The 15,266-nt window shown below is 47.7% G+C and overlaps 1 protein-coding gene across 8 annotated transcripts in view; it reads left to right on the top strand.

Moving 5' to 3' along the window:
* The window catches only part of hdac7a (histone deacetylase 7a), a 99,367-nt gene extending 84,101 nt beyond the window's left edge, over window positions 1-15,266 (top strand). For all 8 annotated transcript variants that reach the window (XM_088915319.1, XM_088915362.1, XM_088915345.1 and 5 more), the window contains 9 exons: window positions 490-545; window positions 1,572-1,659; window positions 2,626-2,745; window positions 4,108-4,205; window positions 6,013-6,131; window positions 7,887-8,020; window positions 9,274-9,358; window positions 10,857-11,010; window positions 11,924-15,266. In XM_088915319.1, the coding sequence (XP_088771445.1) occupies window positions 490-545; window positions 1,572-1,659; window positions 2,626-2,745; window positions 4,108-4,205; window positions 6,013-6,131; window positions 7,887-8,020; window positions 9,274-9,358; window positions 10,857-11,010; window positions 11,924-11,975 (906 nt within the window). In that variant the 3' untranslated portion in view covers window positions 11,976-15,266. The remainder of the gene's footprint in view (window positions 1-489; window positions 546-1,571; window positions 1,660-2,625; window positions 2,746-4,107; window positions 4,206-6,012; window positions 6,132-7,886; window positions 8,021-9,273; window positions 9,359-10,856; window positions 11,011-11,923) is intronic.

Here is a 15,266-nt window from a genome sequence, read left to right as displayed (position 1 = left end):
TGAATTACCAGACCCCTCTTAAGGCTTGCCTAAAATGTTTTTCCCTATGGTCTCAGGAGATTCTTCTAGGTTGTCATCATTTCATTTGGCAGATTGACAAAGGATGCAATCTCAGTTCCAATGCATGTGCCATTTTCGTACTGCTGAGTTGTGCCTTTCACAGTGTATCCCCACCCGAGATTCGAACTCTGACAAACATCAGTGTTGCGCAACACAGGGGAAAACCATGCACAAAGACCACACACTCCTGTTTCTCCCTCATCCGTTACAAGAGCAGGCCACCTTCATCAGGCTGTCAGGTCAGCGGCACAAAGCTATCCCTCTTGGGTTGTGCTTAAAGAGCTTTCAAGGGTTTTTTTACATGTTGTGTTTTTTCCACTTCCTAGGATCACATCCATATGAATGCTTAGCACTCTGCTTCATCCTCCTCCTCATGTCTAAATGGGCCAGAGTGTATTAATAAGCACTTTCTCCCCCCCTCCCCAACAGAACGGTTTTGCAGTCGTCAGACCACCAGGACACCACGCTGACCACTCAAGCCCCATGTGAGTCGTCAACTCGCTTCCAGCCATACATGCAGAGGCCAAAGTGCGCTGGGGACACAGCACCAAGAACAATTAAAACCTGTCAGATCCCTGGTGTCTTACCTGGAGCATCGATTGATGTGTGTAGCTGCAGTGCTTGAACTTTGGGGACTTAACTTTCCCAGGACCATTTTACAAGAAGCACTAGGGGGAGCAGGCCTCAGGCCTCAGCCTAGCCTGGTGTGCGTGGCGCTCAGTGAACAGAGAGCACATGACACCCCCTTCCCTAGTCGGAACGTCAGTGTACCACAGAGCCCACCCCCAGCAAATTCATACAGATTAGGGCTAGAGCAACTGGGGTGAAGTATCTCACTCAGGGTTCAACAGCGGTGTCTGCTGCAAGGACTCAAACCCACAGCCTATCAATTATGAGTCCAGAGACTTGCCCAGTATGCTACAGTGCCCTGCAACCAGGGTTATAGGATATGCAGCTGCTTAGCCAACACCTAGCTCTCATTAAAGCAGGCAGCCTCAAGGCACAGTTAGCAGCTTACTGCCAAGATGCACAGGGAGCCGCTGACCTTCACACCACAGCTCTCCCACACAGACCTTACTGCAGGAGCACTCTCTAAGGCAAGGTCATGTTATTCCTGATGCAGAGCCATGGCGTCAACTGGTAGCTCTCCCTCTGTCTGGTAGGACTAGCCCCTGCCTCGGGAGGAGGGAGACAGGGCTCAGGAATGGGTGGGGGAGGCTGCTACCAGTTTTTTATAGGAGCTTGTTGATCACCTGTCTCTGAACACGAGGTCCTTAATCTGGATCATCTGCATGTTTCAAGTCCTAACCAGGACCAGATGTTCTGTAATGATGTCAGTCTCACTCTGCTTTAAATGGATATTTATGGGATGGTAATGAAGGTGGTTGGGGAGTGGGGGCAGCAATTGATTTATGTCTCCCTTGTGTTTTGTTTTGCTGACTGTGCTGTCCTTTTTCTCCCCCCCCCCACCCCATCCCCTCTCTCTCTCTTATTGTGTCTCTATTTCCCAGGGGATTCTGCTTCTTCAACTCAGTGGCCATCGCCGCCAAACAGCTCCAGCAGAAACTGAGTGCCAGCAAGATTCTCATCGTGGACTGGGTGAGCTGGTCGTACTTGTGTCCACGTACTCATGCAAACACACACTCTTGTCTGCGCACTCGTGCAAACACACGCTCGTAACCTCCTATTTGTGTAAACACACACCCGAGTCCACAGACTTGTGCAAACACACATTTCTAACTTCCTATTCATTTTAAAACTCACTTGTGTCCGTGTACTCAAGAAAACACACACTCATGTCCACGTACTCGACATATGCACACTCATATCTGTGTACTCACTTGTGTCTGTGTACTTGTGTAAACACTCGTGTCCGCGTACTCGTGCAAACACACACTCCTGTCCATGACCTGTTTACTGCTTTTCCAGCGCAGGTCTGGATCAAAGCTTTCCTTTTTTAGCTATTTTATTTCCACTTTTAACACATCTCAGCCTACACAGCACAGTCCAGGAGGTTCGGCGCCGATGAATGGAGGGGCACGTCCTTCGCCAACAACATGGGAAAACTCGAACCCGCGTCGCCTGGTTCATACAACTCAGGGCTGGAACCCTTACTGGTCGAGCCACTGGGAAACCCCAAACATAGTTGTTCTCGTTTCATAGCAGCCTTTTTCCAGCCTCCAACCTTTCCTACCATTTCCAGCTCTTCTAATCCTCCGGTGCATGCTCCGGGCTTGATTTATTAACTCCAAACCCATATCTGAATTACAGAAAAATGCAGCAGGTGCGTTGGGACATCTTCACACTTATTGTGAGTCATCGTGCATCAGCAGGGAGAAGCTGTTTATGCTGCAGTCGCACTCCACTCTTGATGCTAATGCCAGATACCGGATTTAATCGCTCTGGTTTCTGTTATTTGTTTTTGATGACTGTCCACTTCACTCACAGATACCTCTGGAGAGTTTTGGAGAGTATAGCCCAGGCTGCTTCCCGGTGATGAGGAAAGGCCAGACGCCAAACAGAGGGGTTGTTCATTCATTCTTTTTTCATCTCTGATGTGTCCAGGATGTGCACCATGGCAACGGTACCCAGGAGGTCTTTTACAACGACCCCAGCGTGCTGTACATCTCGCTCCATCGCTATGACGATGGGAACTTCTTCCCTGGGAGTGGGGGCCCAGCTGAGGTGAGACCCCCCCCCCCCCCTCTTTGACTTCATCCTATGTATGGGTTTTTGTAACATCCAGTGCTGCAGAGCCGATGCTTCTTTCACAATGTGGTTCCACTTCTCTAAGACTTCTGGGGGGGTGGGGAGAAAAAAAGGAATGTCAGTGTCTCGGGGAGTTGGCCGCACGGAGCAGGGATCATGTGCTTTCTGTTTGTGTCTGCATCCTGCCCATGTGGAATATCAAAAAGCTGGAAAAGGTTGCCTGTAATATCCCCCAGCCCTTTCGGGGCACGGCTGGATTTGAAGGCATCCGTTAAAGGAGCCACGAGTCTCGTTCATTGTCTCACCTCCGGCTGTGGTGGGGAGAGGCGGGTGGCGCTGTGATGCTTTGAAGCCCCTCTAGGGAGCCTTTAGGCCTTCTGTGGTCAAACCCAGGACCCTGTCTGCAGCCCACGTCCGGGAGAGAGAGGTCACCTCTGGGGGCCTCTCTGCGTTTGCTCCCAGGCAGTGCCATGCTTTTTTTAGCCAACCTCTGCTGGCAGTTCCCATCCAGAAAGCAGAAACATTCTCATGAAAATTCATTTAATCAGCAGCTCAAACGTAGTACACAAAAAAGCTCACACCAGCACCAGATTGTTTTTTTCACTGTTTTTAATAGTAAAGAACATGCATGGGGTGCTCTTGCTCACTTTAATTATATACTGCATGTGTGTTTAGATAGAAAGGAAGTTCTGTATGTTTTCTAAGAAAAACACATGTAGTATATCGGATTGACCCCCCTAATAAGGGGTAATAATCTAATCTAGTAAAGATATAATGAAATATCCCTTCCAGGAAAGAGCTTGGTGAGCAACACTAATGTAACACAAGGAACTCGAGCTCTTCCCTGACCTTCACCAGCTTATGATATTTTTCAGTTTACAAAGCAGTTTTGCTAAAATGATGAGATCAGCCAGGCACATTTCTCCTGGTGAGTCAAGTGTCTGGACATTCTTGCCCACACTGTCTACCCTCGTCAGGGGGAAGAGCCGTGGGCAAGATGGTCAGCGTAAAAAGATTAGGTGAGAAAAATAAAATGTCGAGCTGTCCTGCTATAAGACTAGTGTTTCAAAAGGGGGCTGTCATACCTGCAGTGTTGCTTATACACCTCCTCCGTCTCTCAGACTCTAAATCACCTGTACAGTCTGCTATCCAGGTCTGTCCTGTTGGAGTGAGAGGGGCCAGTGCTGTGTCCTGCACAGTGCTCAATTCCAAAAGATCAAAAACAAATTAATTGACCACTAACCACATCAGCGGAGTCTCTGCGTTGTGGATCAGTACGTTCCCAGTTTCCTTCTCTGATGAGGGCATCACCGGTCCGGATTTGTGTGTGTTTTTCAGGTGGGCACTGGTCCTGGGGTGGGCTTTAATGTAAACGTGGCATGGACAGGTGGCCTGGACCCGCCCATGGGGGACGCGGAGTACCTGGCTGCTTTCAGGTGAGCTGCAGCTGGCGCAGAGGGTGGGGTCACAGCGATGGTGCACACAGCCTGCCGCACACAGCACGCAGAACTGGGGCTTGTAGGTTCTGGATGTTCTGCACGAGGCCTTCATCTTAGACACAACAAAACATTACAGGAGTGGCTAGAAGAGGTCCCTTCCCAAACCCTTCACAGTGTTTCAGTGATTCACAGAGCTCATGTCTCCTCTGCAGAGTTTTTTTTATAATTGCTTTGTATTCCTGGAGTTTCTGTTCTATCCTTTCCATTCAGCTTTGTACTGTATGTCATTGGAAGTTTTATTTTTTTTTCTCATTAAATTACTACCTTCATTCCATTTTGCTGCTTCAAAAAAAATTGAGTGCAAGTTTTTTGTTTTGTCAGATTGGTAGCAAATAGTACTTGTGTGCAGTGCTAGAGTCACTGATTGATCTCACAGGTTATTAAAAGCAACTATATGAATCTGTATGTTCTATATAGAAATATCTGTATATTCTCTGTCGAATTATTGACCTGCTGCTATTCCAAGTGTTGCTCTCCAGTGGAGTTCTTTGTGCTCGGTGCTGTGGAAGCTTGGAGACTCGGCATTTTGAGTTTGCGTCTATAAGCTCAGGAGACTCATGGCTTCAGATGTGGGGTCTCCAGCGTCCCAAGTCGGCCGCAGGATCGGCAGCACAGCTGCAGTCCCCAGGAATGAGTGCCGAGCTCTCGGAGAACAATGGCAGGCAGTTGGCAGGACCCACTTCCCTTTCTTTACCACCCAAGGGACAACGCATGAAAGAATAGCACGGCAAAGGACCCAGGACATCTGTAAACAATAACAGTTTCGGCTCTAACCCCCCCCCCTTCGCCCCCAAGTGATCTGTAATGAGCTCTCCTTCCCCGTGCTCACTTGCAGCTATTGAGCTATTCCAGTCAATGTGGGTTGGTTTATTGGTCTAGAAGGGGGGTGGGGAGGTTTAAGATGGAATGGGGGGGGGGGGGGGGGAGGGTGTTTGGCTTAGAGAATCCAAAGCAGGATAATTAAGCCTAATAGATTTCAGATGGGGTTCTATGGAACTGACAATGACGTGAGAAGACGGCAAGCTCTAAATAGGAACCAGACGGAGGCGGAGAGCTTTGAACTCGGCGCTTGGAGGAAATCAAACGGAGCGCTCTGTAAATCACTGGCAGGCTCGCCCGTCGCCGCAGGAGCAGGCCCGAAAACAACAGGGAGGGCATCACCCCCCAACCCGGGTCTAGGTGGTGGCAGAGCTGGGGGTGGGTGGGGATGTTGATCTCGATCTAGATCTCGAACTGAGTGTAAAGATCTTCCGTTACGTGTCTCTAAACTAAATTCTGAGAGAGAAAACAACTTGCAGAGAGTGGATCACGCCTTCTGATCAGAATATCCGCTTCTGTGCGCTCGATGTACAGTAGGACTTCGGTTGCACACAGTGCCCCTCGGTGGCCAAAACAAAAGCTGCAGCCCAGGGTTTTTTACCTTTGAACTGTTTTTTTATTTAGTTGTGCATTACAAAGGTTCCCCTTCTTTCTTGGTCAAATGAAGCAGTCATTCAGGCATGCCTGATTGTCCTCACTGTCACGGTCCATTAGAAACCTCGTAAGCCGTCTTGGCTGAGGGTCTTTGCCCTGTGATTCAATGATAATAAGCATTAAAGGATGGGAAACAGGACCTGACTGCAAAGATGCTTCCCGTTTCTTTTCCCTTCAATAATCTTTTTTCCCCAGGTCAGTATCGAGTTGAGTGGAGCTGGGAGCTGACGCGTTCTCAGCTTGACCGTTTTCTCTGCTGTCCTGTTTGCAGGACTGTGGTGATGCCCATTGCCCAGGAGTTCTCCCCTGACGTGGTCCTTGTGTCGTCTGGGTTTGATGCTGCCGAAGGTCACCCCCCGCCTCTTGGAGGTTACCAGGTGTCTGCAAAATGTCAGTACATTCAGCACGTTCCGAACGTTTCCCTTAGTTTGTACAATATATATTGGAGAACGCTTGTATGCAGTAGGAAACGTGATCTGTAAGGAGGGAGTTTTACAGCACGGGTTCAGTTTTTCATGACGGAAAACTATTTCACCATTTAGTAAGCAGTAGACTGTCATCTAGAATGTAATGCTTGTCCATGAAATTGCACAGATTAAAGTACTGCCATTCAAAAAAACTCCATAAACAAACTGACATTCATAAATAGCAATATTTCCTTTTAATAGACATCCTACTAACATTCATACACCAGAAACCATATATTCTCTTGAATTGCTGTAATTACATGAACACATTGAACTCATTAGCAGTGAGTGGGTTAGCGGATTCACTGGTCCTCCCCAGCAAGGGGGGGTCTGTCTCTGTGGCTGTGCATCCCAGAGCAGTGTGGGAGTGGCTGTGGGCCTGTATGCTTCCCCATGGTAGTGGACACCTGTTGGTCAGCCAAACACTTAGATGGACAGTCCTTCTTGGTTGCACAAGCAATTATGTGGAAATGCAACCAGCATGCATTCAAAAGTAATGCAACTGTCAACAGTTAAATATAAAATATTATTATTAATAATAATAATAATAATAATAATTTCTTAAGCTTATATAGCACTTTTCTGGACACTCCAATCAAAGCACTTTACAGGTAATGGGGACTCCCCTCCACCACTACCGGTATGCAGCACCACCTGGACAGCAGCCATAGTGCACCAGTACACTTACCTCACATCAGCTATCAGCGGGCAGGAGAACAGAGTGATGAAGCCAGTTCAGAGATGGAGATTATTAGGAGGTCATGATCGGTAAAGGCCAAAGGGAAATGTGGCCAGGACGCTGAGTGACACCCCTACTCTTTTCAAGAAATGCCCTGGGAGTTTTAATGAACACAGTCAGGATGGTGCCTTTTTTACAGTATAGTGTCCCCGTCACTAGGGCATTAGGACCCACACAGACTGCAGGGCGAGTGCCCCCTGCAGGTGCCACTGACACCTCTTCCAGCAGCAACTTTAGTTTTTCCCAGGAGGTCTCCCATCCAGGTACTGACCAGGCTCACACTTGCTGAGCTTCAGCGGGTTGCCATTTGGGAGCTGCATGATGATATGACTGCTGGCATGGCTTCTGCTACATCCTCTTAAATTGCTGCTGCAACAAATCCCATACTGCTCTGGGCCAATGAGGGCTTGCAGGCATGCTCCTCTGGCACACCCACCTGTCAGAGCCATTGAGTGTTTCAGAAAGCTGTGAACCCCACAGCTCCCTGCAGGAGAGCAGGCCCTAGCCTGACATCACTGCAAACCTGAAAGGCATGAAAACCTCTACAAATGTCACAGAAAATTGTTTCATATAGAAATGTAAAGGAACTCTTCAAATGCACTAAACTGCGTGTCACTTTCCGGCGTACAAGATCAGAGCATTCCTGAAAATGTGTTCGGTCAACGCGAGCACCTGCCCCTTCATTATAACGTATCGCCATCTGTAGACATCGGCCTGTCTTCAAGCTCATTCTGAGCTTCTGCACTGGTGCACAGCAGCAGGCAGGGTGCCTAGGGGGTTCCCAGGCTGGGGTTGAGGTTGGGGTGTTCTGGGTTGGTTCCCAGGCCGGGGTTGGGGTGTTCTGGGTTGGTTGGGGTGTTCTGGGTCGGTTCCCAGGCTGGGGTTGGGGTGTTCTGGGTCGGTTCCCAGGCCGTGTGGTGACCTTGCCTGTGCACGCAGGTTTCGGATTCCTGACGCGGCAGCTGATGCGGCTGGCCGGGGGGAGGCTGGTGCTCGCGCTGGAGGGGGGCCATGACCTGACGGCCATCTGCGACGCCTCGGAGGCCTGCGTCAACGCGTTGCTGGGCAATGAGGTGAGTGGGGGAGCGCGGAGGGAGGAAGGGTGGTTGTCTCAGGGTGTCCCTGAGATGGGGCCCCCTTTCCTTTAAAGCAGACCATCTTCCGCACAGCGTTGCTGCACCATATAGAGAGGACCAAACCACAGCAACATTCGAAGATGTGGCCTTGTACACCAGGCAGGCCCTGATGCAGGCACAGTGAAGACTGCTGTGAGCGCTCACTGTGTTTGGAGGTGCTTATTTTAATCTGACTCCATCTGAAGTGCCTCTTTCTGTAGTTGGCGTGAGTGGTACTCTGGATTGTTTTTCTTTTTTATTTTTTTCTTTAAATTTAAAAATCACTCCCAGGCTGCCAGCTTGAAATCTAAGACTGTTTGAAAAACAAAACATCATTCTCCACATCTATTCACACAGCAGCCACATTCAAAATCATTTATGAAGTATCTCGGTAGGTTTTTTAGTAGTTGAAGTTCTCACTTTGTACCACTGGAATGTCTTTGTAGTGCAGTCCGACTGGCTGTTCTATTAAAGATCCCAAATGTGCTCCAGTATGTGACTTCCTAACAACACACCCAGATTCAAGTTAATTCCCTGGTTGTCCAACACAAAGCACTAACACAGAACTTTAAATATGATAAAAACTGTACAGTAATAAGAATTTCATTAAATAATACTACTGCTACTGCAAGGAGTCGTGGGTTTGATTCTGCCTGTCTGTATGGAGTTTGCAAGTTGCCTCCAGACATCCATGTGCATTGCACGACTCCCTTCCAGAGGGAGAGGAATTGTGTATTTTCAATTCTCCGTTGCATCCCTTGTGGGTTAGGGTTAGGGTAAATAAGTCTTTTATTCAAAGTTAGATAAATGAGAACGAATTTTCCTTTGCAATGACAGCCCACCTATTCAGCAGGACGAATACTGGAGCAGTTTGGGTTGAGTACCTTGCTTCAGGGTATAACAGCCACATCCCACCCAGGCCTTGAACCCACAGCCCTTTGGGTGGGACTCCAAAGCTTAACCACTAGAGAGGTGGACTGCTACATTCATAAAAAATGAGAACAGGGCAGCAGCCAAGAATTTGGGGGGTTTGCTTTGTAGTAAAAAGCAGTTGGAGAAGGTGGTTGATGTAGACTGGAGATAGCAGCTTTCGAAACTCGATGAAGGTGAGAGGGCCGTTTCAACTTCAGTCAGACCGTTAGCCGTGCTCGTACCCATCGGAGAGAGCGCTATCCAGGAGTGCCGGCTCTGAGCCCTGTTCTGTGCCGCAGGGGGAGCCCCTGTCCCAGGAGGTGCTGCGGAAGAGGCCCAGCGCTAACGGGGTGCGCTCGCTGGAGAGAGTGCTGCAAGTACAGGGTGAGTCGTCGTCCCCCAACCCCCCCCCCCCACACACACACACACACACCGGCGCGCACACTCTCCGCCTACAGCAGCTCGCCTGACTCCAATTAACTTCAAAGGCACGCTGGCGCGGTGGCGAAGATCCCATCTGATTGCACTCAAATGTTTCTGAAATGTTTAATTAAAACTGCGGCCACAAGTATTCAGTCCTTAATGGAGAAAAATGAGCTTGCATGTGTGCTTTTATATCCGTCATGAACACACACACTTACATACGTGGAGATGTGAATTGAGAAGGCTGTGCTGGGGTGAGAGGGGCAGGGCTGGCTGTGAGGCTTGTCTGCTCCAGTGCCCTCTGCGGGAGGGTTCGTTGCCAGCCCTGTCTGACAGGGTGCAGGGCTGCCTTTTCCTAGGCACCGGGCCATCATTTCTTTTCATTTGTTTACAGTTAAAGACATTAACTCACGTTCACCTGCTCAGCTCACAGTAGCTGGTCTGCGAGAAGATGGCTATGCTTTTGGGCATCTAGTGGTCCGCTCTCACAAGGTTTAAGCTAGCGGAGGGGTCGCTTTGAACGGGTGGCTGGAAAGACAGAGGAGCCTCCCTGGTTCTGTCATCCGTCACTCATCCTTCTGTTTTCAGCCACCACTTTGTGGGGCGCTCAGTGGGGCGCGGTGAGCTGGGGCAGGCCCTGGACTGGACGCCAGTGCATCGCCAAGAGCTCTCGCTCACATGGGCACGCAGTTCCCTGCACGGTGTTCCAAAAGCGGATACGAGTGTTCCTCATTCATCCTGTATGTGCTGTAAACCAGGGGCTCCCAGCTTTGTTCCCGCGTGACTCCCGTGTCTGCTGGTTTTGTTCCAGCTGAGCGCTAAGGCTACAGCGCTACTTCTATCACCTGCTTGCTGGTTTATAGACCTTCTTTTACTGGTATCTGCACATAACCCTTAGTTTCACAAATACCCTGCTTAAAATATACAGTATTGTTTCACATACAGAGCTACAGCAATTTCTCCTCCATTTGTTAATAATTAATATACTCCCTTATTTTTGTCTAAATAAGCTTACAGTAGAAAAACTTGCCAAAGCCTTACATAGAAACAAATTGCTATATGTATGGAAATGCTCTTGTATGAGTCTTCGCAGTTTCAATATTTCAACAGAATCATAACCAAGGAATGTTTTCCATATTGAAGCTTTCAAAAATAGAAACAATTCCTACAGTGTCTCTGACACAACCGAACACATTTAATAATTACAGTCTTTGAACATTTTAAAAGGAACAGACTGATTCATGTCTTGACTCATCTTCTAAAGAACAGAAACTGCTACTCCAGTCATGCGTTTGGAGTCCATGCTGTGTCTGTCTACAAGAATGTGTGCGCGTGTGTGCGCTTATGTTTATGTGCATCTGTGAGTATGTGGGTGTGTGTGGGTGTGTGACCGTGTCTGCCAGTGTGTGTACCGTGCTGCGTTGTTCCTAAGCCCGGTGTTTGTCTCTCCCTCTCTCAGGTCAGTACTGGAAGTCCGTCCTGCGGTTCGCCTCTACGGTGGGTCTGTCCTTCCTGGAGGCTCAGAAACACGACACGGAGGAGAACGACACAGTCACCGCTCTGGCCTCGCTCTCGGTGGGGGTCAACCCCGCAGTGGTCATCACAGACAAGAGGTCAGCCCCTCGTCCGGCCACGACCATCCGAGCAGCTGTACTGTTCCACCCCAAGAGCCAGTCTCTTACTCACAAGTCTTCCACTGCCCCGCTGAATTAGTTTCCCTGTATTCCCAGTAAGAAAAATGACAGTGGAACTGCAGTGTCAGAGAGATAACGTCAGGTGTTTCTCTTCTCTGAGGACCTTGCACTGGCACTGAGTGTTCTGTGGATGTGAGTTCTGTCCACTCTGTTCCTGGAGGCCGGTGTGTCTGCAGGTTTTCTAAAGCAGCAGAACCAGAAGAGCTCAGAGCAGGTGTTAAATTGCTTAAATCACCAGCTGATTTAGGTCATTCAGCACTGACACGACTGAACGCTTTCAGACGCGCTGGCCCTCCATGACCTGGATTAGATAGCACTGGGTTAGAACCTTCTGCCAGATGAGAAACCTTTCAATATTGCCTGCAGCAACAAACTCAAAAGCCAGAGTGTGTACTGCCAGAGGGTCTTTTTCAGTTTTCAACAAATCAAATGTGTAAGTGTTTTAAGATGTAGGTGCAGTGATGTACCATACAGTAGGGCATCAGGGCCAATCTGTTGACTACTGTACATGGAACATTTTACTTTATTTTCTGTTTTAATTGGTCCACTGAAAATGGATGAAAACAGCAGGAAGAAGATCTAGACTAATCCAATCCAGGAAGTGACCCTCTTATCAGAGCCGCAGTGTCTTGACAGTGCAGTTTAATAACATTGTAGCCTTATTATCTCCTGAGCGCCTGTACCTGTGTGGCAGACATGACTATTTTCTTATAAGGATATTCCAATGACAAAGCGCTTTGGGATTTCATGATAATAAGAGGTCATCAGATCCTGGTTCTCTATCTGTCTGAAATCTCACAGTGGCTCACTATCACTCCCCTGCCTCCCACAGGCCTCCAGATGACCCCATGGAAGAAGACGATGATGATGATGACTCTTTGTAGGGAGCACTGACCCTCAGCCTTTGAACTCCGTGTGGCAGAAAGCCATTCCCCTCTGAGCTCTGGTACTATGCAACATCCCAACAGGTTGTACTCTGGGTCCTGCCTCACAATCTCCACACCAACTGTGCCTCACACAGCAAAATACAGCATTGCCTTAATGCACCCAAGAAACCATTCCAAGAGTACGGACCATTCCAAGGACGTGGCTCTGTGGCCTACACATTTTCCAAATATATGTGTTCTTTTTCTGATTCGTTTGATCAAGCACAACTTTTTGAGCCGTGGAGGTGGAATAAACATTAATGTATACATATATTAAAAAGGATTTTACACACCAACAAGCCTGTACCACGATGTCAAGAATTGTTGTTTTTTCTTCTGAAGAGACCAATGCTGTTTTATGAGCATTCCGGACTTTGGGAAATTCCACAGACTCTTGTCTCCCTGTCCCGGGGAGCCCCGAGTCCCGTGCTTGGGCAGGATTAAGTACTGCTGCAAGCCTGGCACTGCAGTAGCCAGATCCTACAGGTCCAGCATATCCAAAGTCCTCTGCTTCAGCCACGGACCAGATTCAAAAGGTTCTTTTTAAGAGTTGGGTTTCAGCCAAGCCTTATAATCACCAGCTCTCATGCAATCCGGGTGCTACTGAAGACTGTCGGTGAGCCCCCACCTGTGGAAAAGCCTGGTTTTCTAGGATAAGAAAGAGACATGCGTTTCACAACGAGGAGGTGGGGGGACAGGATCTGGGAGACAACAGAACCTTTTGATATTCACTTGCAGCCACTGTGGAATTTTGTGGTTCATTTTTTTAAATTAATTGTTGTAGTAATTTAACCACTAAAAAACAAAAGAGGAAGAAACGAGAAAGCGGCACCGCGATCTGTGGTCTGTGACTTTGCACTGTTCATTCCAAACTGTGAACAATTAAGCTTTCCAGCTTTGGAAACATCTAGGTTATTTAATTCTTCATAAGACTTGTACTTAAAAATAGTAGGCTTTTTTATTTTAAAAGTAACTTTGACATTCTTCTTTTATATATAAAAAGGCATTTCTTTTTGGCCAGATTGAGGTCAAAGTGAAGACCAAAGACTTTTGTGTTTCATTCCAGTATGGTTTGAGGATCATCCAGTACTTGTACCATCTCCTTGCCAGTTGCCTTCCACGCCTACATGCATTGACCCCGGATTGCGTATGATGGCCAGTCCATATTTCTGATATATTAGGCTGAGACCCAGCTTGGCAGGGGTCAGGCCCAGCATGTAGATCTTAAAGCCTCAATCCCTTTTCACAGACTGTGGGACCAGTGGGCTACCTTGATCTTAAGGAGGAAGAAAACGCGTTCGACTGATTTATACACGTCGGCTTTGGAAGGCGACGCAAAATCGGTCTTCGCCTTTAAGCCTGTGACTGTGTGGGCTGCTGTTGCCACAAACACGCTAGCCTAGGGCTTGACAGAATGGTAATGCACTTAGCACAAGTCTTAGATAAGCAACAAAAGAAAGTGGGATTGCATTGCTTGTGATCCAACACTCCCTTATGCTTAAAAAAATCATTCCTATTTGCTATTGATTGTATTAAAAAAAGACCAGTATTTTAACCTGTGGATAAATGAACCTACTGTATTGTATATTTGTTTTTTAATTTCTCTACTTCAAAGCAAATTAAAAATGTTAAAGTGTAGTATTTGGTGGGATCACAACTCAACTAAGAAAAACTGTATAAAAAAAACTAAGGGTATTTTACCTGTACAAAGCCACCTCATACTATAAAAATGTAATCAGGAAAAGTTCATGTACTCTCTGACTCTATTGGTTTATCTTGAGCGTTTCATACAGAATGCATTGTTCTCTTGTCAAGCCAGTTGAAAAACCCAACCTGAACCAGGTTAGATATTGTTACAGTAAGACTGTGAGCCTGTAAAGGCTGGAGGTCTGCGTTTGTACCGCGCTGCGGAGTCCGTTACAGAGTGGATCAGAAGCACCTCACGGGTTTTCTGCTCCTGCAACTTAGAAACACTGGAGCCAAGGAGAGACTAATGCACCCGGTGGAGCCTAGCCTGATGTGGCAGTGCTGCTCTACAGCTCTGCTTCTGCCTGCCTCTCACTGAGCTCTTCACCTTTTAATCTTGTAATTACAGTGTGCATCCATAAGATCCACTTCTGTTCTGGGGTCCTTCTATAGGAGTGCTCAGTGAGATATAAAAAAATAGGTTATGGTTTGTTATTAGTTTAGGAAACGGACTTGCCAGGGCAGCATGGTGAGAAACTGTATTCAGCTGTTGAAAGGGTATGTGACATTGCCAGATTTACATGGGATAGAGAGGTGACAAAGCCGGTAGATCCATGTCCCTGCTCTGTTGAAATGCTGTTTGTTTCATGTGTTTCCTCTAAGCAGGTCTGGCCAATGGCGAGCACCATCTGAAAGTGTAACACTGTCCTGTGTGTAGATTGCTTCCCCCCCCTGAACTGCAGATTAGCACTTTCTTTGGCTGCAGTCTGACTCGCCCCGGCTTACCAGTGTAGAACACAAGACCATGTGCAGGAGAGAGCAGGCCCATCTAGTTCATTTGGGTTGAAGTAGCTAATTGAACTGAGGCTCCCTCACCCAGCTAGTTTTTGCCTTTGAAATCTAGGATTTCACCTTGAGCATCATGGCTGGGCAGCTTGTTCCAGACACCTACGGCCCTGTGCATAACAGAAGTATTTCCTTCTTTCACTTTTAAATTCACTTCCGTGTGGTTTCTGTCCTCTGGTTTGTGTTCCTGTTAAGGCTATCGTCCGATTAGTAGTTTTACACCCACTGTCCAGTCAGGTCTGAGCAACATCGGGTGCAATTCAGGACCCTGGGCAGCCTTTGCCCACCAGATTCCATAGGACTGTATCAAAGCATCTAATCACTCGAGTCTCACAGCTGCACTGGTGATGGCCATTGGTGTTCTCCCTCTCTTTTTCATTCCTGCGCGCTGCAAAGGGGCAGGCTGGAGACGTAAGGATGTAGAATGTGCTCTATGCAATACATCTCTCGTGCCCTGCTCCCTGCACTCCAGAGGGCCCCTTCGGTCTTAATCAGCGAGGTATTTAGTGCTCTTTGTAAATAGCTATATAGCTCCCGAGACCAAAACCCTTCACCAATGTGCCTTGAATTGTTTAATAGACTATCTGTAGATCTAGCCTCCATAAACTGGATTTTTCAAAAAAAATCTTCTAATTTTTTTCCTCTATGTACAGATGAGAATGACAATGTTTATTTTGTACTGTGGTTTCTCGCCTTTATTAAAAGGGAAAAAAACTA

Source organism: Atractosteus spatula, chromosome 1 (genome assembly GCF_055471065.1).
Source record: "Atractosteus spatula isolate fAtrSpa1 chromosome 1, fAtrSpa1.hap1, whole genome shotgun sequence".
Lineage (NCBI taxonomy): Eukaryota > Metazoa > Chordata > Actinopteri > Semionotiformes > Lepisosteidae > Atractosteus > Atractosteus spatula.
Note: the sequence above shows the minus strand (reverse complement) of the source record. Positions and strands in the feature narration are given on the sequence as shown.